At 40.1% G+C, this 24978-nt stretch overlaps 1 protein-coding gene across 1 annotated transcript in view; it reads right to left on the reverse strand.

Annotated features, from left to right (window-relative positions):
• Positions 1–23292, reverse strand: part of CFAP47 (cilia and flagella associated protein 47) — a 275659-nt gene extending 252367 nt beyond the window's left edge. Inside the window, 16 exon segments of the mRNA XM_054165734.1 lie at positions 308–552; positions 1225–1441; positions 2474–2570; positions 2675–2864; positions 7554–7706; positions 8104–8317; positions 9201–9393; positions 9842–10077; positions 11364–11497; positions 12242–12402; positions 13011–13239; positions 15672–15810; positions 17827–17952; positions 19402–19552; positions 22245–22598; positions 23272–23292. Coding sequence (XP_054021709.1) covers positions 308–552; positions 1225–1441; positions 2474–2570; positions 2675–2864; positions 7554–7706; positions 8104–8317; positions 9201–9393; positions 9842–10077; positions 11364–11497; positions 12242–12402; positions 13011–13239; positions 15672–15810; positions 17827–17952; positions 19402–19552; positions 22245–22598; positions 23272–23292 — 2860 coding nt within the window.
• Positions 23293–24978: the final 1686 nt, after the last annotated feature.

Consider the following 24978-nt stretch of genomic DNA (forward strand, 5'->3'; position numbering starts at 1 on the left):
TTTCTAACTGCCATTAAATAGCTGCCTCACTTCTGAAGTATCAGCAGTCTGTGCTGAGAAAAATGGTTACATAAACACTGCTGGCTGGACTCAGAATCAACTAACCAGACTGTGTATGCCCTCAGGGTAGGGCTTAGACAGGGAGTGCTCTAGGATATCAACACTCTGATCTGATACAGCTTTTGGGATACACTGATATTGACCCACATCTAAAAAAGACAGGTGATAGCACCAGCTGAATGTTCATCTTATTCGATAGTATTGACATTACAGATACATGCACACACACTGTACTTGCATAGTATACCTTTGGCTGGGTGTACAGAAAATGCATTTCCTCTATCTGTAATTACAGGCTTCCAAGCGAATTCAGCAGGGTGGTTTCTGGGATTGTGTATCCTGACAGTTGCTCTAAATTCTTCTTCTGCCAGGTACCCCGGAACAGGCTTTAAAATCAGTTCCCTTGCAGACAGCTCAAGTTCAACAGACACTGCTTTTGCAACTACGAGCACATGCCCAAGGTGTTGGTTGTTTATTGTGTAAGTGAAAGATCTGTGACATAAACATATACTTATCAATATTTTAAATGTATTTATTATGTTGTAATCAGAGTAAAAATCATGTGAAATATATTTATTAGTAAGAAAATATTTAACAAAACAGTAAAGTGTGAACACACCATTCAGACTGGTAAGACAAAGCAATTTGTCAGTATTGCACACAACTTAAATCACGTCCCTTGTGGATATCTTCCCAAAAGATGACCAGCCTCATGCAGACATTCTACAAGCATTAGTAAAGTGAGAGTTCCATCACCACACCAGAAGGCTAGAACAGTTTGCCTATACATTTACCCATTAGCTGTGTCAAATATCTGAGCAGAGATGCAGTGGTGCAATGTTATGCTGGAAAGAGCACAGTGTTTTCCATAAGATTTCTCCTAACCAATACACTGTAATAGAAAACTTTTTTCTTCAATAAACCTGTGGCTAGGCTATAAGGGCTTTTGACAGAACACTTTGCAGTTTGTTTTTTTAATTCCTAACATTGCTAGCAAAATTTTGCAAGCTATAACTGCATTAATTATTGCAATATCACCATAAATGAGTGTACACCATCAACACTTACCATAATTACAACGAGTTTAAACCAGCCACTATTCTTTTTTTATTTATTCTGCTACTGCAAAGAAAATATGAAAAACAAGATCAATATAAAACTCACCTTTTAAACATTCCAAGAGTATTTGTCTCAAATACAATTGGAATATGAGTCTTTGTCAGAGGAGGCACCACCTGAGACAATGGACTTGTTCGTTGCAGTTCATGAATTTCAATATCAATTTTTATCCATATATGAACTAACAAGTTATTGATGATGTGCAGTTTTCTGTCTGTTATAGAATATACACAAACATCACCAAAATCCATGGTAGAAGGACCTGGAATGAATAAGAAATTATTCTACAAATCTATGAATCTTCATGTAAGGAAGCATAACTACTAAAATATTATTATCAAAATATTTTAGTTTCTCAAATGAAATAATTAGTCAGCTAGAACAATTCTGTAGCAGAATAAATTAATACCAAAGTTTGGAAGTAAACACCATGCACGTTCTGTGAATGTTTTCAGTAGTACAACCCCAAAGCCAGCACCAACATTTCTTTTTTAATTCTGTCTAGTTCAGCCAGCTATTAAAATAGGAAAAGCAATGTGGTAGTTACTAAGGGCACTATCAATAATCATAAACACTTTCTTATTGATTGGATATTTGAATGGCTAGACAATCAGAAATTCACTGAGAATTTATATACTCAACCTGATGATTTGCTCCCTGACCACTTGATTTAGTTACTCATGTCATTTCATGGTGACAGAATTCTCTCACTATTCTGTTTAAAATGATCAGAGGGCTGGAGCACCTCTTCTACAAAGACACACTGAGAGAGTTGGGGTTGTTCATCCTGGAGAAGACTCCAGGGAGACCTTATAGCAGCCTTCCAGTACCTGAAAGGGGAGGGACTGTTCACAAGGGGATAGGTAACAACAGGATTCTATGATTCTATTCTATGATTCTACAAGGATGGAGGCAATGGTTTTAAACTAGAGCAAGGCAGATTTCAGTTTTCTCTGAGTGTGGTAGAACACTGGAACAGGCTGCCCAGGGAGGTGGTAGAGGCCCCATCCCTGGAGACACTGAAGGTCAAACTGCATGAGGCCCTGAACAACCTGACCTAGTTAAAGGCTTTCCTACTCACTGCAGGGGGGTTGGACAAAGGGTCCCTTCCAACCCAACACATTCTATGATTTTCTGAGGACCATAATGTTTTAGTTAAACACTACCTTAGAAATTAAGCCACCACCATATTTAGCTATTTTCTGTTGAAGCCAAACAAATATGAACATGAATTGTGTTACTAGTAATAAGTGCTTTTAGAGCCACTACATGCATTTCGAATTAGAATTCTTACCAATGACTATTTGATGAAGCTGCTTGGATGTCAAAGTTCGACTACAGTCTTCCTTCTCTTGAGTAGAAATTGGCAAAGCACTAAGCCCACTTGTAATCTGTGATAAGCACAAGACATCATCTCAGAGCAGGGTCAACATTCTTTTGCTTTTTTATATGGAAACATGTTTTCATTACATTATTACTCAAGTATTTAACTTACTTCTTTGACTGAAGAGTTGGAACCAATTGCCTCCAATTTTTGACTAGTTAATAGGCAATTCTCATCTAAAGGGAGCTTTTTGAACTGTAACTTCTCCTTGTGAATATCTGTGACTGAGATCTTTGGTGACAAGAGCCCTTCAGCTGGTTTAAGGCCTATGTTCACAGGATTATTATAAATATGAAACTGCCTATAGGGGAGGGGAAAAAAAAGGGGAAAAAAAAGAAATCTAGAAGTTTGTATATTCCATGATCTACACATTAAGCTATTTAAGATTTTTAAACATGTTATATATTATTTTAAACCCCCACAAGTACAGAAAATGCCTTGAAAAGTCTTCTATTATATTATTCAGGCAAGGATTACTATCAGTTACACATTTGTGGCAATTGCTTAGCTAAGCAGGTTGCAAGCTATACCATATTATATCATATCTAAAATACCTTTTAAAGAACAACTGAAGTCAAGCAGTTAAAAGTTACCAAAAAAGTTAGAAAGAAGCCTTTAGTTATATATGTCTGAACTGGGCCATTTAAAACCTAATTTTCAGAACAACTAACTTTTCTTGGTTGAAGTTCAGCTCCAATTTCATCTACAACCAAGAGATTTGAAACTTCCAGAGATCCTACAGATATTTTGTATCAAGCATTCAGAAAATCTCTACTATTTTTAATAGGAACAGTGCAATTCTCCTGATACCTGAAACGCTGCTTTCTGGTTTTGATTTTTATGCAGCATACACTGGATATTTGCATTACGGTGCATATATGCACCATGTATTGCATGAAAACACACCAGTTCCTTTCAATAAACCCTACACCATGAACACACACAAAAATAAAATAAATCCAGCTCTGCAGGCCTTATCCAAATCATGAGTGGTATAAACAGAGCAAATTAAATCAAGATTACAACAATAATCCACTGGCATTAATTTTTAAATAGTGTGTCTTGCAAACGTGACACTTGTAAGGTATTACTCCTCTTGCTTTAGAAGCTTTACAGCCTCTTATTCTTTTTTTAAACAAAACCTTTAGTAATAGAGCTGTCAATTCTGCTTTTTCCATTATGTTATTCCACAGCATACCAACCAAATACACAAATCCATTAAGTGAGAATTTATTGCTAGAAGACAATACAATCCTTTCATCTTACTTGCTTCATTCCACAAATTATATCACAATTTCTATACTGAATCTATCTCTTTAGGTGTGCTAGACATAAAAGGAGAATCCAGAACATGTTATATTTTCACAACAATGTGCCTTTGAGGCCAATAGAGCCAATGGTATCTGGAGGGCATCAAGAAAACTGTGTCCAGCAGATCTAGGGAGGTTCTTCTACCCCTCTACTCTGCCCTGGTAAGACCACGCCTGGAATACTGTGTCCAGTTTTGGGCTCCCCAGTTCAAGAGAGACAGAGACCTGCTGGAAAGAGTCCAATGGAGAGCCACGAGGATGATTAGGAGACTTGAGCATCTCCCCTATGAAGAGAGACTGAGATCCCTGGGGCTGTTTAGTCTGGACAAGACTAAGAGGGGAGCTCATCAATGTGTATAAATATCTGAGGGGTGGGTGTCAAGTGGAGGGGGCCAAGCTCCTTTCAGTGGTGCACACTAACAAGGAACAACAGGTTGAAGCTTGAATATAGAAGATTTTACCTCAACATGAGGAGAAACTTTACAGTGAGGGCAGCAGAGCACAGGAACAGGCTGCCCAGGAAGACTGTGGAGTCTCCTTCTCAGGAGACTTTCAAAACCCACCTGGATGCATCCTTGTGTGGACTACCCTAAGTGATCCCGCTTTGACAGGGGGGTTGGGACTCATTGATCTCTGGAGGTTCCTTCCAGCTTCTAATGTACTGTGATACTATTAACCACAATCAACTCTGAAAACTTGGTGTCTTATTGTAAATTCATTTTAATTTCATGTCCAATGTCTCTGTCCCTATATTTTACCCAGGAAGGAATCTCTAAGTTCCTGAAAGAACAGATACAGAATCAGAATCACAGAATTAACCAGGTTGGAAAAGACCTTCAAGATCATCAAGTCCAACCTATCACCCAACACCATCTAATCAACTAAACCATGGTACTAAGTGCCTCATCCAGTCTTATTTTAAACACTTCCAGGGACAGTGACTCCACCACCTCCCTAGGCAGCACACTCCAATGGCCAATCTCTCTTTCTGTGAAGAATTTCTTCCTAACATCCAGCCTAAACTGCAAAATTGTTTTAGAATCATGGAATTGCTGGGGTTGAAGGGGACCTCAAGGAGCATCCAGTTCCAACCCTCCTGCCATGGGCAGGGACACCTCACACTAGATCAGGTTGCCCAGAACCACATCCAGCCTGGCTGCAAAAACCTCCAGGGATGAGGCTTCCACCACCTCCCTGGGCAATCTGTTCCAGTGTCTCACCATCCTCATGGGAAAGAATTTCTTGCTAACATCCAATCTGAATCTACCCACTTCTAGTTTTTTTTCCATTCCCTCTACTCCTATCACTCCCTGACACCCTAGAAGTCACTCACCTGCCCCCTTTTTCCCCTCAATTTCCAGAGCACCTGGGCTTTATTTGAGTCTCCTCCCACCCCAGGTGTGGCCTCTTGGCCCTCCCCACCCACTCCCCTTTTTAATCCCCCCCAGGAAAGGCAGAAGCTCCAAGTGAGCCCTTCTGGGCTGGAGGATCCTCCTCTCATCACCGGTGAGTGCCCATGGTGTGCACTGGGTGATGGTGGTGGTGACAACAAAGGCCGGGGGGCCTGGTGGCCCCCCGGCTGTTAGGGCAATGATTGATGACTACTCCAATATCATCCACGGGTGCTGGCTGAGCCTCCTTGCTGGGGCTGAGCTCCTCTGTGTGGTATCTTGGCTGATAAGGATCTTGCCCCTGGCTCTGGGATGGGTGCAAAAATGGTAGTGGTGGAGCAGGAGCTGTTAAGTCATATGGTATTATGCTAATTACAGTATTTTTATCTGGAAGCCCTTTGAGTCTGTTCTCATCATTCAGACCATTTCTTCCTCCTCACTGCTGCTTTTCAGAAATAAGGAAGGAAAGAAGGAAAAAAAGCAATAAAGTATATCTGGAAAATGTATTCACTTATCAATCAGCTCTGAACAGGAAGCCCTCAGGAAGAGGGGCAGGTTGGAAAGTGAGAATCATAAAACAAATTTCATAGAGAACAGACAGGACAAGACTGCATCTTCTCCATTGTAGTTATGTTTCATGGTGGTAAGTGCAAAGGAAAAAAAGTTCAAGCTGGCTTGGAAATCTCAGTCACACTTCTCTGCAGAAAGAATCAGGGTAAGGGACTCTGTGACAGGTGAATACCCATCCTTCATACAGAATTAACCAGGTTGGAAAAGACCTTTGAAATTCAGTCCAACCTATCAACTAAACCATGGCACCAAGTGTGAGGTGTTCTTGCCCATGGCAGGGGGATTGGAACTAGATGATCCTTGTGGTCCCTTCCAACCCTGACTGATACTATGATACACCCCATCCAGTCTCTCCCTAAACACCTCCAGTGATGGTGACTCCACCATCTCCCTGGGCAGCACAGTCCAATGGCCAATCTCTCTTTCTTGAAGAATTTCTTTCTAACATCCAGCTTAAACCTCCCCTGGTGCAGCTTGAGACTGTGTCCTCTTGTTCTGGTGCTGGTTGCCTGGGAGAAGAGACCAACCCCTCCCTGGTGTACAGGGCCACCCCTCCACCCCTTCTTCCTTGCCTGTCTCTCCTGAAGAGCCTGTAGCCGTCAATTGCAGTGCTCCAGTCATGTGAGTCGTCCCACCCCATCTCTGTGATGGCAACTACATCACAACTTTCCTGCTGCAACAAGGCTTCCAGCTCCTCTTGTTTGTTACCCATGCTTCATGCATTAGTGTACATGCACCTCAGCTGGGCTGCTGGTTTCACCTCTGACTCTAGCTTATCGCCCCCAGACTCTTGCCTGAGGGGACTACTTTCAGCCCCTTCCCCCTTTGAAACTAGTTTAAAGCCCTGTTGATGAGAGCTGCCAATTCCCTTCCCAGAATCTTTTTACCTTTGGGGGACAGGCCATTCTCATATACTGTGACCTTTCCCCTCCTTTGGGACAGATGTACTCCACCTGTTGCCAGCTGACCTGGTGCAGTAGAAAGTTCTCCAAGATCAAAAAAACCAAAATTCTTTTGACTGCACCAGCCTCTAAGCCACTTGTTAGCTATAGCTGCTGATCTGTTCCTTATGGTATTCCCTCCTGCAACTAAGGGTATTGATGAAAAAATTATTTGAGCACCTGACCCCTCAACCAGATCTCCCAGGGCCCTGAAGTCATTTTTGATAGCCCTGGGAGTTCTGGTTGCAACATCATCATTCCCTAACTGCATAACTAGTAAGCGATAGTAGTCAGAGGGCTGCCCCAGGCTAGGCAGCCTTCTGGTAACATCATTAACTTGGGTTCCTGGGAGACAACAGAGTTCCCTATGAGATGGGTCTGGCCAACATATGGGGCCTTCCATTCCCCTCAGACGGGAATCACCAATAACAATTACCCTCCTCTTTTTTTTGAGGGAGCAGGTCCTGATGCCAGGGGAAGGCTGCTTAACCTTAGGCCACTTTGCCTTAGGCTGTTTAACCTTAGGCTCTTTAGCCTCAGGGAGAGCCCCAGATGGTGTGTCCTCCAGCATCAGGATCACCTCACCCTTGATCTCCAGTGCCCCATACCTGTTTTTCAAGAGTAGTGGGGAAGGTGAGGGGAGGCAAGGAGACCATAAGCATTTCAGCACGGGAGAAATTTATCTATATGACTGGTATCACTAAGTTGATTCTGCATGTATATACACATTTTTCACATAAGCCTAAAATAGTTGTTTAAAGAATAAACAAGCTCTTACCTAGCGGCATCTTTCTGCAAACGACACTGCCTTACATTATAAATGAAGTATGAGTAGGATTCCTTATGTGCTGCTTTTGATAGTTGTTCACAGTCAGTATAAGAAAACTCTGGATCTATATAATTGTATCTCTCGGTCTTCGTGAAAATAGTCCTAAATATTTAAAGAGAATTATAGTTTCTCCATGTGGGTAAAATGACTCTGAGTCTTGTTAGAATGAAAACACATCAATTTTGCTACCTGTATGTTTCATTGTAAACATTCTTTTTATCACAGCTGATTATTAATATTTGACCTTGTAAAGGCAACCATAAAAATGAAATATTGAAACTGTAATAGCTGCACATGTAGTTTCACATAAGAAAAACAACTTAGGAAATTTATGTGCAAGAGGCTCAAGGTTAAGTAGAATGGAATTAATTTTAAAGACATTTCAGCCTGGAAAATAAAGAACAAAACCAGTAAACTGTCATATGAGTAATCCATCTTGATCTACTATACAGGATATGCAAAGGTGTGGGTTTATATCTTACTTTTGCATTTTTTTTACCTGTATTTTTCATTCCGGTCACTTGGCCTAATGCTGGCTGCACGGTCATTAGGAAAGGCTATAAGTGCATCATCCTTACACTTCCTGTTTATCCGGTGAGTATGAAGTTGTGTTTGCCTTGATTTCAGCATTGCCACGGGTGCTGTATCAGTGCACTGTCCTATGCCATCAGCTACAAACCATCCAGTTGCATTGGAAATCATTGGTGTTAGACCTTTACATTCAAATAAAACATGTTACATACATTCATACTAATGTTTTCCACATAAAACTCAAAGTTTCAGAAAAATACGTTGCAATTGATACTGGTCCACCCAGCACCGCAACCATCAGTCACCCATTCCATTGTGTTTTCTCAGATGTAGGGAGGAGGGCATTCAGACCACGCAAACAGCCAACTGCCTTCCCTGGCCTGAATCACAAATACTAGAGTCCAAACTACCACTACTATGTCCAGCTGTGATGCCTTGCCTTGCCCATGTACATGACTGAAGACTCAGACCCAACTCTGTCACATCACTGTCCAAAGCATCCTAAACCTTGTCTTACAAACTGCAAACACAGGCATGATTTTTGAGAAACTCCCAAGATATTAACAACTGAAGAAAAGAAACAAGGAAACAAGGAAAATAGAGGAAAAGAAAAAAAAAAAAAGGGGGGGGGGGGGGGAAGAAAAGGAAGAAGGGGAAGAAAAGGAAGATTTCAGATCTCTTTTATGCTGATTTTAGAAAAGTACTTTATTAAAAAGAAAAATTGTGACAAAAATTAGATCATTGTTTTTGCTCCTTTCCCTACATAAAGGTACACATTTAAAACAGCACTATAAGTAAATAAATTCATTCTTCAGGTGCCCTTTGCTCCATAACCTCTGAATATGGTGGAGGGGGTGGGGGGAGGTCTATTATCTTAGCTATTGCTTTATTGTTTTATGGGCATACATTAAAAAAAAAAAAATGATTAAAAAAACCAAGCATTCCCTCAACTCAAAAAGATATATTTTTTAAAACAAACAAAAAAATTAAAATACTTTTAAAATGTTAAAAATTTACTTTACAAAACATTTGAATCATTCTCATTTAACTTTTTTTGTCTCTTACCAGGATTAATTTTGAATTGAACGGTTTTGTGTTTTGATTTGCACACAGCAATAAAGCTCAAATATATTTGGTGAATGGACTTTTTCTTCAAAATCTCTACATTATTTTTCTCTAGTCCTATGTCAATTATATCAACAACCTGCTTCACTTTAAATGTTCCTATTTGATGTGGGGAAAATGAAAATATCACATCCTGAAAAAAAAGAAAAAAGAGAGAAAGGCAATTATGAGACATATGAGGCAGAAAAGCAAAGACAAAAGTTTTCTGTAATTCTCTTGTTCAAGTGAGTCACTTTGGCACTTCACGCTTCTAAGAGAGGTGGGATCTGCTTTGAATTTGGCAGTTTCTTCCATTAAAAGAGACATTGTTTTACTTCAGTATTTGTGATTTATTGGAAGTAGTGAAAAGGATCTTGCAATGGGCTGATTTTTTCCAGATTTAAAATAACATTTCATGCTTACTGGAGTACAGGAAAGAGCATTAAAATACTCTGCATAAGCAGGCAAAAATCATGTTCGGCTGGTGTTAAACATCGAGGCCACTGAAATGAACTTTTCTAACTAACTTTAAAGAAGTTACTCCCGTGGCCACTGTAAAGTAATCTGCATATCTACATAATCTAAGAGGAAGAGGTAGTTACCTTTGCAGATTTTGCTTCAATTTTTCCTTTTTCAGGAGAAATATTGAAGTGAGCCATCTTGTGGAAGCGGAATGTTACTGGAAGCAACTCAGATTCATTTTTAAGCGTGCACAGAACTTGTGTTTGTTCACCAAAAAAACAGTCCATAAACTTAAAAACTGGTCCTGGATTAAAAGTTAGCGTGACAGGAATCCCAGAACCTGTCAAAGCTAGCTCCGTGGGCCGAGGATGTTTCGCTGTGTTAGACAAACACAATACAAAGAAACCTCAAACAGCTGTTGGCTTACAAATAGAAGAGTCACAGAATGGCTTAGGTTGGAAGAGACTTTAGAGATCATCTACTCCAACCTCCCTGCCATAGGCAGGGACACCTCACAACTAGACTCAGCTGCTCAACAGTTCATCCAATCTGGCCTTAAACAACCTCCCTGGGCTACCTATTCCAGAGTCTCATTATCCTTGTACTGAAGAACTTCTTCCTAAAATCCAGTCTAAACATAGTCTCCCTCAGATTAAATCCATTCCCCCTATTCCTATCACTAGACACCCTCATGAAAAGTCCCTCTCCAGTCTTCCTGTAGGATTCCTCCTTGTATTGGAAGGTAGCTATAAGGTGCTCTCTGACTGAACAGCCCCAGCTCCTGCAGCCTGTCTTCATAGCAGAGGGGTTCCAGCCCTTAGGTCATCTTTGTGGCCCTCCTCTGGACTTACTTCAACAGCTCTGTGTCTTTCTTATTATAGCGACACCGGAAGTGGATGCAGTATTAGAAGGGATGTCTCACAAGAGCAGAGTAAAGGGACAAAAATCACCTCTCTTGCCTTCCTGGCCACACTCTTGATGCAGCCCAGGGTACTGTTGACCTGCATGAGCACATTGCCAGCTCATAGTGAGCTTCTCATCAATCAATACATGCAAGACTTTTTCTTCATGGCTACTCTGCACCCAGCCTGTATTTGTCCCTGGGATTGGCCCAACCCAGATGCAGGACCGTGCAGTCTGACTTGTTACCAGTTGGCACTGCATGAGTCATACTGCAGTTCTATAGTTGCAAAATCAAAATAATACAATAGAATATGATTTATAATGCAGTTTTCTATAAAACTTTACACAGACTTGTTTAATTACAATGGCTGTTAGGTAACATATTCCCTCATTAAGGAAACTGAGGGCAATCGAATAGTCACTGGAAAATTCACAAAACTGGTATTAACAAAGTGCTGCTGACTTGCAAATGGCTGAGTTTGGAGGGGTTTTATGTTCTCCAAATATTTGCATTTATAATTAGGTTCTAGATGTTCACTACCCACAGCTGTATTCATGATACACACAATTCCCTCCTCCTTTCTACCCACTGATCAGAGAGGTTTTGGTGCTAAAGTATTAAAGCTGCAGTTTACAAGAACTTTTATTTATTGTTTCCCACAAAACTGCTGAGATTATATTTTTTAATGAAGATCAGGATACATTTTCAGCATCTCTATATACATTTCTGATGGTGACTAGACATTTTTTGTAGTGTACCTATGATCGCTGTGGCGTCATCACTGAGCATCTGCAGATAACCATCTTTATTCCCAGCAGCTTCAAATCTCAGAAACAGCACATAATCTTGTTTTAGTGCTGAGGCATTCACTCCAAAGTCCCTCTTAAATATGCTGTAAGAGTCACAATCTCTAATTCAAGAAGGGGAAAAAAAATTAACAATGATTTAAAAAAAAAAAGTTAAAAATCAACACCACAACAAACAAACCACCACACCCCAACCCACAGAAATTCATCAAGGCTTACTTTTCATCATCTAGTCTGACTTCTTTGCTGTTGGTTACAGTTTGAATAAAAATGCTCTTTAGAGTGCCTTTCAGGAAATGGAACAGTAATAAATGTAAGCTCAAAAAAAGTATGAGAATGTTCCTTTATACTTTATTTTATTTTTTTTTTTAGTGGAATGAAAGATCTTCAAAATGTTTCAGTTACTTGCTGATTAAATACACATTCTTTCATAATGCTGAACACATACAGTGTATGTTTCTGAAATAAATCTGCAGTCATTAGAAAGGTACTTAATTTGAAACTGTAAAAATCTCTCAACAATCCTGAGATTAACCAGATTTAATCAGAGCTGCAAAAAGTTATTTTAGCAAAGTCTAATAAATTTTTATTCTCACAAAGGAAGTTCAGCCAACTGTTAGCAAAGTACCTCCCAGATTATCACTTCAGACTTTGATTTCACAGTTGTAGTACCATGCCAAGCATCTTCTTCTAACACATAAAAATACATGAGTAACATAATGTCACAAAGACATTAACTTTCAATTATTTTCTCTAATACAGTTCTTTACAGAACACTGTAGATCAAAGTGTGTGTGTTTGCATGTGTCTAATTTGGATCATTCACTCACTTTGGAGTAAAGCACAATGTAACCAAATATTTTTCGTAAGGCTGCAGGGTTCCTTGATTGGGAATGCACAAGATCAAGGTGGAAACATCTACATCTCTTGTTCTATTTTTGAGGCTTAAGTCTTGCAAAACAGCATCTGTACTCCTCTGAAGATTTGTCCCCTAAAACAATCAAAATGTGAATAGTTCAGCCTGTTCTGCTTCCCCATTTCTATTTGGTTTTGGTTTGAGGTCTTTTTTGTCCCTACAAATGCATGTCTTTCACAACAAGTAGAAAGACAAACAAAACAAACAGCACTGACATGGTGTCATATCACATGCTTAATTAATCAATTCCATGTAAATGTTTTGAATTCCCCTTTTTTAAACCTGATGCTCACTCAGATGATTTCACTGAGACAAATAAGTGAAACCACATCCTAGAATACCAAAATAGTTTTTGATTACTCCCAGTAAATGCTAAAAAATCTAGCAGGATTCCCGGCAAAATGGCTCCAAAAACCCCAAACCAAACCAAAACAACCCAACAAAAGAAAACATTCTTAAAGTTAAGATGTCAAACAGTGACACAGAAATCTGAAAAACTTAATTCCAGGGTTAAATTATAGTAGAAAATTTGTTGGCTGGACAGAAGTTTCAGAAAGCCTATTGGTCAGGAAATAGTATGGCATAGTAAACAATACAGAAGATGATTTTTGGGAAGCAAGAAATGAAAAAGCAGAAATGAAAACAAGTTTTCAACTAAAATAAAAACCAGAACAGTTTCTTACCATCTCTCCTCCAATGGCATTGTCTTCCAGTACTGCTACCCAGTCCATGCACTCAGGACTGTCATTGTATAAACATATTTGTTCGGTTTTTGAAGATCCAAAGTAAACCGGTCCAAAGTTAACACATTCCAGTACATTTCCACAAGGCACTCCTAAAACTTTAAGGATTTGTTGAACCACAATAGCTCTGATCTGTACTTCAGTGCAATCATGGCCTTCCAACTCCACTCTGTCAGTAAGAGTAGCAAGGAGCAATGGGTAATGCAGAAAACAGTAAGAAATAATCAATTTTGGAGAGGGGGAGAGTAGAGCATGGAATGAAGAGAGTGTACTTAATAGTGTGGTACCTAGCAGAAATACTAATCATCAGGAAGAATCGCACATTACATGGTGGAATTTTGAAGGCTTCTTCTTCTAAAATGTTTGAAACAATGGGAATGACATCTCAAGAGAATCAGAGATGTCCACAGATGATACACTGTCCTTATTTCTGAGCATCTTTGTATTTAGATACCAGATCTGGCATATACTTAGCAATTTTCCCTCAGGCAACTGGAGCTAGAAGTTCATTTGAATAAGCATAAAAGAACTGCTGCTGTTCCCACCTGAATGTTTGATCCTGACAATAACACAAAACACCAAAAGAACCATACAGACATTGTACAAATCTGTTATTAGAATTCACAGAATCACAGAACATTAGGGGTTGGAAGGGATGTCCAGAAATCATTGGGTCCAACCACCCTGCCAAAGCAGGATCACCTAGGGCAGGCCACACAGGAACATGTCCAGGTGGGTTTTGAAAGTCTCCAGAGAAGGAGATTCCACAGCCTTTCTGGACAGCTTGTTCCAGTATTCTGTCACCCTCATTGTAAAGTGTCTCCTCATGCTGAGGTGGAACCTCCTGTGTTCTAGCTTGTACCTGTTGTTCGTTGTCCTATCCCTGGGCACCTCTTAAAAGAGACTGGCACCTTAATCAGGACACCCACCCCTCAAGATATTTATAGATGTTAAGATCCCCTCTCAGCCTTCTCCTCCCGAGAATAAACAGCCCCAGGGAATAAAGCATGATTTTTTTCTTGTTGCACAAACCAATCAAATGCAGTAATCTAATTTGCTGTTCTAAGAGAATCTAACTTTTTTTATAGCCTCTGAGACAAAAAAAAAAAAAAAAAAAGTAATTGTTTTGAATAGTCACACATGTAACCACACAAGGGATCTGGGAGACAAACTCAGAATATCTTCTTTCAACTTCTGAAGGACAAACAGGGGATTTTCTAATACAGAAATGAAATCTGAAAAAGAAAAAAAATTAGATCACTCTGAAAATAATTTTATTTGCTCATAAAATGTCAATGCTTAGAGGACAAGGCAAAGAAAAATAACTAGGGTGTTTTCATCAAAACTGTACTATTTCTCCAAGTCAAATACAGAGAGACACATGCACACCTGTACACACATATTTATATATTCGTGTCAGGCTTGACAAGGAAACTCAAGATTTCTTTTAGTCCAAAGCATATAGCAATGACTAATAAGAAATGTAAAATTCACTGACAGAATCATGTAAAATTTAAGGCAGAAAGTGAGTGAAGGATAAAACAACCTACAAAAAACATGAACAGGAATAACAGAACTTTAAGTCATGCACCTTAATAACCTAAAAGCAAACCAGGAAACAGCCCAACCCCCTCAAAAAACCTCAACTACATCCTGTTAACTAGTGTAAGGGAACAGGATTTAAAAGGACTTTTCAGATTGGTATTCACCTCTACATTCTGGCATTTCCTAAAAAGACAATATTCACCATTTGAAGAGAGATAAGGTAGGCATTTAAAAAAATAATCAGTTCTTGGAAGATTTAATGGTTGCAAATAAATTCCTCCATTTAAACTAAGAAACAAAGGACATCATAATGTTTCTGAGACTCCTGAAACACAACGCCAAAAGAAAAATAACAAAGTACAGCAACTGAAATAATTAAGGTACACATGTAGAAAGATACCAAAAGCTCTTGCTTAGTTGTATACAGAGAAGGATGCAAACATCCTTTACGAGGAAAGGCTGAGGGAGCTGGGTCTCTTTAGCTTGGAGAAGACTGAGGGATAACCTCATCTGTATTTATAAATATGTGAAGGGTGAATGTCAGGAGGATGGAGCCAGGCTCTTGTCAGTGATGTCCAATGATAGGACAAGGGGCAGTGGGTGAGAGCTGGAGCATAGGAGGTTCCACATGAACAAAAAGAAAACCTTTTTTACTGTGAGGGTAACAAAACACTGAAATGGGATGCCCAAAGAGGCTGTGGGACATTCAAAACCCACCTGGACATGTCCCTGTGTGACCCACTCTAGGTGATCCTGCTCTGGCACGGGGATTGGATTAGATTGGATTAGATGATCTTTGGAGGTCCCTTCCAGCCCCTAACATTCTGTGATTTCACACCATTACAATTTATGAGAGATCTTTAATAAGATAGCCAGGTATACAATTAATGCATCATTGTTCTGTGGAGATAATCAAGTCAACAAAAATAAGTGTGAAAGACAAAACTGACACCTAGGAATTTACCTATTTTAGACAATATTTCATAATAATGACTAGAATTACTAACTGATAACATTTTCATTTAGAGAGCTGGATTCCTCCAGTCATGCACTCACTTTAACACCTCTTTGATGATTCTGGGTACATCTGTGCAGATATCCACTTTAACCATCTTTACAGATTTTGGCTCTACAACTCCACTGGTAGGTTCTACATTAAGTGGGACAACCCCTTCATATGATACTTTAAATCTACCTACAAGAATAATAAAAACAGAATGTTACACAGCATGAAGTTACAGATTTAAGTTCTTCTCTCGCACATTTGGCATTGTAAGACACATAACATAGAAATTCACAAGCCATACATTTTCCTATTAAAAGGGGAAATGGAGTTAGTCTTTCTCAAAATTATTTCCAACAGAGTAGATCGTTACTTCCAGGATTTCTTTACTTAGCAGACTCACATACCCAATGACACTAGGCAAGTTGTGATTGTAACAGAAAAGGTATTCACATTCCAAACAGAAGTGTCTCTATCATACAGCAATTGTAAGCAAAATTTTGTGAATTGTGGGCTATTTTATACACAGCTCTAGGCAACAAACACAACTAGAAAGCCAAGTGCATACTGCAGGGAACAAGAGTCTTCATTGTTTGGTATGTATTTTAGTATATTGCAGAAGAGAACAGTGAATATTTCTAGGCTATAATTTATTTATTTTTAATGTAAAAAAGTGTACTGTATACTTAAAGAGCACCACTAATTATCTGACACTGTAACACAGCAAGAAATTGTTTCAAATATTTTAGAAATAAAATAAAAGCACTGTTTGACCTCAGATGACAAATAATCTCTGATAGGAGATCAGAAACAGGAACAAAGGACTCATTGTGTGCATGGGATGACAAGTGAGATGAAATCTTGAGTCACAGGCTAGAATACAGCACTTCCTACTGGTACAGTTTACGTGCTGCCTCTTAGTGCAATCCTCCTTATTACACTTTACAGAGACTATAGAAATATAGATTCGGTAACTCTTATTCTGTCTATCCTAATTACATTCTCCACTGTCCATCTCTTTCATTCTCATTTTCCCTGTGTCCGTGTATAATGCAGCAGAGTTTGCAACTAGAAACAGCTTCTACACAAAACAAGAAATTTCACATTGTGCAAATAAGTTGTACATGCATACTTAATGTAGGTCATTTCTTTTTAGTATTATTATTTCATCAGAAAATCCTCAAAGAACTTGGTATGTACGAGTAAGAGTTGATTAAACAAACTGAATATTACATCTTCAAGTTGAGCTCACTAGAAAAAAACAACTTTGCTTTTTGGAGGAAAAAACCTGCAACTAAATAAATAAATAGAATAAAAATTGTGTTCTAACCAGACATCCTTTTTTTTAATTTATGTATTGCAACCTATCTCCGTGTTTCTGCAATCATGTAGTTTCTCTGAATGCAATATTTCTTTTAGAAATCTGTGAAGCTAATACTCACACAGCCTTGGCCCAATATAAATAAGGATAGCTTGTGGCACAATAAACAGCTGTACAAGTGAGGAATAATTAACTGCCTAAAATTTGTTCCTTAAAACTCATTACAGTTGACACACTACTTCTGGAGAAAGGTGTCTGCAGTACTGTCCAACAGAAAAGGCAGTCAGATGGGATACTTGGAGCATATAAGCATGCCTAAGCTCCATTCTCCATGTTTCTTATTGAAAGGGTCTCTCACAGAAGTTTAAAGATGAGCATGGTTTGAAACCTGTAGCATTTCAAAAACTATAATATCAAGACAAAAGACCCCCTCGTTATCTTTTTGTAACAAACATGGTTCAACTCCTATCCTGAAGATTCAGCTCTGAAAGTACACAGAGTGTGTAGTAGTTTTAATAGACACCTACTGGGATCACAAAATCTTTAATAAAGAGAAAAAAGCAAGAGCAGACTTGATTTGCTACTCTTTGTGTGGGGAATAGTAAGCCAGTGAGCAACTGTTATTTTTACATCTTTCAGATGGGACTCAAAAGCAGAACATTTCTATAATTTGGCAAAGAGCTAAATTATTTTTTCTTCCCCAAGTGGAAACAGAAGCAATGGGCCATTTATACCACCTTTAGCTGCAATCCTCATAATCTTCATAACCCAGAACTTCAGTCAATTTCTATTGGCTACTGAAGTAAAATTTACTTAAAACTTACTTAAAATTACATTTTCCAAGAAAATAAAACATTTGTATCATTTAATGCATACTAGATATTTACCTGGAGATGATCCACGGTTAGCAATACTAATTTCTTTACTAATTATTTTACTGTTTGCAATCACTGCACCAAAATTAATCTCTGACTCAATTTCCAGAAAGCAGCATGGGATTAATCTGCAGAGAAAAGACATCATTTATTTTCCCAAAACTTGAAAATACCTTAGGGTTTATTTTTTTACAGAAAGTAATTTGGTTAAGCACTGCAGTGGAAGAAAGTCACCACAGAATGTTAGGGATTGGAAGGGACTTCCAAAGATCATCCAGTCCAGCCCCCCTGACAGAGCAGGATCACCTAGACCAGATCACACAGGAACACACACAGGCACATTTTGAATATCTCCAGAGAGGGAGATTCCGCAACCACCCTGGGCAGCCTGTTCCAGTCTTCTGTCACCCTCCAGGGCAAAAAAATTTTCCTCATGTTTCCATGGAACTTCCTATGCCTCAATTTCCACCCATTGCCCCTTGTCCTGTCATGGGGCATCACTGAGCAGAGCCTGACTCCATCCTCTTGTCACTCACCCTTTACATATTTATAAACATTAATGAGGTCACCCCTTAGTCTCCTCTTCTCCAAGCTAAAGAGCCCCAGCCCCCTCAGTCTCTCCTCATAAGGAAGATGTTCCACTCCCTTAATCATTTCTGTGGCTCTGTGCTGGACTGTTTTAAGCAGTTCCCTGAGGTCCTTCTTGAACTGAGTGGCCCAGAACTGGACACAATATTCCAGATATGGCCTCACCAGGGCAGAGTACAGGGGAAGGAGAACCCTCTCAACCTACTAACCACACCCCTTCTAATACACCTCAGAATGGCACTGGCCTTCTAGGCCACAAGAGCACATTTCTGACTCATGGTCAATCTTCTATCCACTAAGACCCCCAAGTCCTTTTCCCCTTCATGGCTCTCCAACAGGTCAGTCCCCAACCTACACTGACATATGGGGTTGTTCTTTCCCAGGTGCAAGACTCTACACTTGCCCTTGTTGAATTCCATTAAATTTCTCCCTGCCCAACTCTCCAGCCTAAGTCGCACTCAATGGCAGCACAACCCCCATAGTCTAAAACACACACTGTATATTTAGAGATAAGCAACGTAGGTTTCACGAGCATCCAGTTTTGTTAACATGGAAAATTACTATAAAATCCCTCATATAAGTAGTTCAGTAAGCAATGAAAACATTAAGAGTAGATGTTAACTTGTCTAATGTTGATGCAGAATTCAACATTATCACAACCAACTTGCAATTAAGCAAAAGAATCCTGAACTCTTTCTAGGATCTTAGAAGGCTATCATCCTTTGATTTATCACCCAATTGATTTAACTAGCTGTTGCTCTGGAAAAACAAAAACAAACCAAACCAAAACTAAACACAAAATAAAACCAAAACAAACAAACAAACAAAATTTAAAAGGACAGAAGAACCCACCAATCTTATTTTTGTAAGTAAACTTTTTTTTCCCCAAGCCAGCTGGCAGATTAATTACACAGCCATAATAGACACACATTAGCAAACCTTCAACAAGGTTAAACTGCAAGTAGTAACAGCAACATACAAACTTTTGGCCATCATACCCAAGCAGAGGAATATCAATGAAGTCATCTTCTATTAAAAGACGTAGTCTGTCTTGAAGATCTTCTTCAGTCTCAGGAAAATATTCCACAAAAGCTGTAACTTGAAGTCCAGATGCAATAGGGTTTCGTGGATTTTCCACAATCAATTTAAACTGCAATTAAAAACAAACAAAAAACCCCAAACCAAAACAAACAAAATAAACAAACAAAAAACCCAAACACATAAATACATTTTTAAGTTGTCAAACATTTCTAGACTAAGAACATGTGGTGCATTTTCAGAAGAATACACAGATTGACTTAGCATTCACAACCAACTTGAAGATCTGCAGGATTTTATGAAATTTCTCTTCCTATTTACTGAAGGTGATTGACTTTTTACAGTAAAAAACAATTAATACTAAGCAAATGACACAGACAAATTGGTTTAACAAAATACCATTTGTAGCCTCTCCAAGAGAGCTCTAAGTTTTTCCTACCAATATGCCTTCTGAAGCAACATGATATTAAGTCAGCTATTAGCCAATACAGAATCCTTCTAGCACTTGAGAAAGTAACAAGGCTTAATTCTCAGTCCAAAGCAGCAATAAAAGGAGACAGCATAAGAGTTTTCCCCGGGTCTGACTAACAATCAGCTGTTGTCAGTAGAAAGTCTCACTGTACATTGAAAATCTGCTTGAAAGGCCCTTGATACCTCCAGTTTTGGGGGTCAAATGAGAGAGAATAATACAGATGCTTGTACCCAACATTGTCTGCACATCTTTCTTTGAACAGAAGATAAAAGTAACATAGCAGCATGGAGTGGGAAGTCCAGTCGTTCCCACATTCTTAGGAAACCCTCACAGCATGTTCTAGAGCTTCTTCTGTGTTTCATTCTCCTTACGGTTCACAGCACTATGTGCAATACTTTTCTGCTCTTTATGTCCAGTTTAATTCATGTTTATTTCTAAATGAGAGTCACTCCAATATTCTTTCAGTTTTCTAATTTGTGTCCAAAATATGCAAACATCTACTTTACTTCTTGTTGATTCTGTTGTCTAAGCATCTTCTTCTGTTCCTTCAAAATTTTCTTAGTATTATAAACTCTCAGCTAAAGGAGATTCCTTATGTAACATACATCATGACTTGATTTTGTAAAAGCAGACATGCTTTAATTCTAAAGCATGCAAAATTCACCTCTTCTCTAACGAGAATTAATCAGACAGGCATATTCATTCTATACAAGGGAAAAGGAACATAGGGTACTATGAACTTTTAGTGATACTTAAGGAGAAATGCTTTATGAGCTAAATTCCTTGAAAGGCATTTCTTGGCCGTGCACTATGACAGCTCAAGGAAGGTTATTTTTCAGTTCTTGTGCTCTGTTAATGTAATGCCTCAGAAAATTTACAGATGAATCATACACTTCAGAGTCATGTAACCTTAGATAGTAGCGTCAGGTTTGAGAATGGAAAAGGGCAACAAAACACACCTTCCTGGAACTGAGCATGTGAAGTGGAATATTTTCCTCTAACTCTAATACTGATTAGCACAATAGCATTAAAATACTTGGCAAAAAGCATAAGGTACAGAGGTAAAACCTCACTAAGTTATGATTGAATAATCTTTTCTATAATTGACTCTGCCACTTCACTTCTGAAGCACCTGAAAAATTGATAAGGCTGATGGAAATTAATAAAACAGACTCAGCACAGCCCTACCAAATCAGGCACTCTCAACAGTGTCAAATTAATTCCAAAAGTCTCCTGTTACAGTGCAGTGACAGCCGTCTACAGCACACAAATTAACAAATTTTAGGCAGGGGTGTAAAATGCATACAGAGGGATGGTCACTCTTGCCCTGAAACAGAAAGGCTGGCTATTTAGTGAAATTCTTCAAGGTACTTCCAACTATCTGGTAAACATTTTGATGACTAACCTGGAACATACTTATTTGTAGTTTAAGCCCCTGTGAACACAAAGCAACATCAGCTTCTGTTCAGCCCTTTGATCCTAATTTTGACATAATTAGCAGATAATAAACAAGCTAGATGAAAGGCCAATATAAAACTACTAACCACAGATGGATTTTGCTGGACCAACATAATTTACATGTTAAAGAATAGACTGGTTGGAAAGCTGCATTTGCCTTAAAAAAAAAAATGGTTAAACAATGATTTTTCAGGAACTAATCAGATGAACAGCCTCATTTGAAGCTGCATGTGAGAACATTTTTCAAGTATCACGGAAAAGAGACCTACATGTCCCCACAAGAAGGTGATAAACCAGGACTGGCTACCTCCTTCAGAACTGTCAGACAACTTTGGCTTTAAGAACTGTGTCTTATTCTTCCCAATGTATCCAGTTACTCAACTACTTAAAATTAATTTCCAATGCACTGGGAAATTCCAGTCAGTCTCATAAGCTGCTGAAGGATCCGTGGTAGTATTTTCCATTCGCAGTAGCTGAATGCAGACAAACATTCACACCTGCCCAAGCAGTCTCTGGCACAGGACAAAAACCCATGAACAGACATCACCCGACAAAACCGCGGAAAATGAAAGCACCTCGAGATGCATTTCTCCTTTGGCAATGTTCTGCATCTCAAGGAAGGCCTGGTAAGCACAAAGTGAGTGGGCTGCGTACCTCAGGGCAAGCCCAGGAAGGAAGGATACAGACCCACGGGACTCGGGCCTGGGTGTTCGCACGAGGCACTACCGTTATTCACGCGCTCCGGAGCGGTGCGAGCCGCTGGACAAACACCCACAGAGCCGGCAGCTGACTTGTGGAAGCACAGAGCCCGGCAGCGTGACACCCGCCAGCACGGGCCACGGGGGCAGAGGTTTCCCTCCCGACCACCCCTCACCTGGGGCCGGGACGGCGGCAACAGCTGGAGACGACAGCTCTCCACCCGCAGGTTCTGGACGCTGAGCGCGGCGCGGTAGCGGCCCCCTGGCACCGCGTCCCTGAAGCACAGTTGGGCCGGGGCGATTCGCACTCCGGCTACATCCCGCCACCCACACGCCATGGCTGTCGCTTTGCCCAGGCGGCCAGCGCCTGGAAACGGTCGCTTGGCAACGGACGCATGGTGCTGATTGGAAGCAAAAGAGCGGCTCTCCCAAACCGACCAATCGAAAGAGGAGAAGCGGGATAGAGGCGGGACGAGCGGCTCGGCTCGGCAGGCGAGCCGGTGGCGTCTGCGTGTCTCCGGCAGCGCAGTCTGGTTGCCCGAAGGAAGGGTGTTTTAACTCAAAACGGCAGCGTATTGTCCCCAAGTGCTGAGTCTGCCCTTCTACACCCTCACACACTGCTTCCTCGGCAGGTGCAGGGGTCCTGGTAGGCAGAGCTATGGGAGTAGGTGAAGGACCGCTATTTCATGGGCATCAGGTCGGGCAGGAGCTGTAGAGAAAGAAAATCCCCAGACCCGTTCGTTTTTTGGAAAAGGCCATATCCCATTGGGCTGCATTAACGAGTAAAGAGATTCGTGGACCGATGGCCCCCGTGGGGTTCAGGCTTGTCCACCACGGTCCTTTTCGTTCACTTGCTGTGTTTCCCTGCTGTGAGTCCCTCTCCCAACAGCCGCCTGGGACGGTGAAGAGTAATAGAAATGGATGCTCCTTCGGCTCTAGGTTTCTTACAGCAAAGATGGATTAAGCTGAAACAAAAATGGCCTAATATTTCTTCCAGACGTGCAGGCACAGTCTACACAAAACCAAAGCAGGGCAATAGCACCCCTGTTTGTCAGTGGGAAGCTCCATGTCTGCAGTGTCTGCAATATCTGATCCACATAATGAGAAACCTTTGAAACTTTATACAGACTTGTGCCAAAAAGTCTCAAGTTCATTATATATCTTACTTTTGGTTATTCCTTAATTTTCACATTAAAGTAATACAGAAATATTCTTATCCACCATCATGGACAAAACAGACTTGAGGAGTTTAGTGTAACTTATTATGAATCAAATTAGAGCACGATAATGAGAAATAAAATTAGATCTTAAAACACTTTCTCCCCACCTCTCCCTTCTTCCTAGGCTCAATTTTACTTCTGAATTCTCTACCTCATCCCCTGCAGCACTGCAGAACAAGGAATGGGGATTCCAGTCAGTTCATTGTGCATTATCTCTGCTGCTCCTTCTTCCTCAGGGGAAGGACTCTCTACACTTTTTCCCTCTTCAGTGTGGGGTCTCTCCCATGGGAGACAGTTCTCCATGAACATCTCCAATGTGAGACCTTCACAATTTCTTCAGTTCTTCACAAATTGCTCCAGCGTGGGCCCCTTCCATGGAAATCTGTTCTTCAGTAACAGACTGCTCCATCATGGGTCCCTCACAGGGTCACATCTTGTTAGCAAACCTGCTCCAGCATGGGCTTCCCACAGGGTCATAGCTTCCTTTGAGTGTATCTGTTTACTCCATCATGGGGTCCTCCATGGGCTGCAGGTGGATATCTGCTCCATTGTTAACCTCCATAGGCTGCAGGGGGAGTAGCTTGCCTCAACATAGTCTTCACCACAAGCTGCAGGGAAATCTCTGTTATAGCACCTGAAGCATCTCCTCTCCCTCCATCTTTGGTATCTGCAGGGATGTTTCCTTTAAATATTCCCACTCCTCTAACCAGCTGCAGTTGTGAAGGGTTTTTTTCTGCCTTCTTATGTTGTCTAAGTATATTGTCACAGACATGCTACCACCAATGCTGATGGGCTCAGCACTGGACAGCAGCAGGTCTGACTTGCAGATGGCTGGCATTGGCATTGTTGGACATGGGAGAAGGTTTCTCTTAGATGCTACCCCTGTAGCCACTACCACTACCAAAAACTTACCATGCAAACCAAACACAAGCATTTAATACTTTAGCAAAACCATTAGAAACAAAAATTGATTACAATTTTTTCATTTGATTTTAGAACTTACTGGAGTACAAAAGAATCAATCCTTGGAAGATCCCCGCCCTTCTTCTGACCTTCCCAAGGCTCTGCATTCCCATCTGTCTCCTGGACAGGTCACTAGCCTTCATTCTGCTATCTGAGATCCATATAGGGCTATATAATAAACCTGACCTGTGAAACAATCCAGGGTGAAAGCACTCATGTATTCATTTCTTTTTGGGTGTCATTGGAAACAGGTTGCCTTTAAGCAGGATAATTTCTTGGCTTACCCTTAGAGCACTATGTCATGAAAAGCTGAAGCAACACTTGAGAGGGTGGTAACTTTGTGAGTGGGGGCCTAAGCATGAAGCAGAGAGAGAAATTTTAAAAACCAATTCCATCATAAAAGAATTAGTAGCAAACAAATTTGCCCTATTTTCGCTTGATTTGATGTAAACATATCCATAAAAATTCTTATCAGTTTAACTATACTTTTCAAAAACAGGTTTTAACTGTGATTTAGCTTGTGTATAGAGGAGCCAAGTTCTCCATTAAGAGAGTCCTCATCTCTCTGGAATTGTTTAGATTTGCATTCTTCCTCTTCTGCAAGCCATTATATCCAAATGCTTAATATTACAATCATGATATCTCATTATGAAATGATGTTAGATAATTGACTCTGCTCCTTCCTTTCCTCAACATAGGCTGGCTTCATAACAATTTTTTATTAGGC

This window comes from Dryobates pubescens, chromosome 12, assembly GCF_014839835.1.
Source record: "Dryobates pubescens isolate bDryPub1 chromosome 12, bDryPub1.pri, whole genome shotgun sequence".
Taxonomy (NCBI): domain Eukaryota; kingdom Metazoa; phylum Chordata; class Aves; order Piciformes; family Picidae; genus Dryobates; species Dryobates pubescens.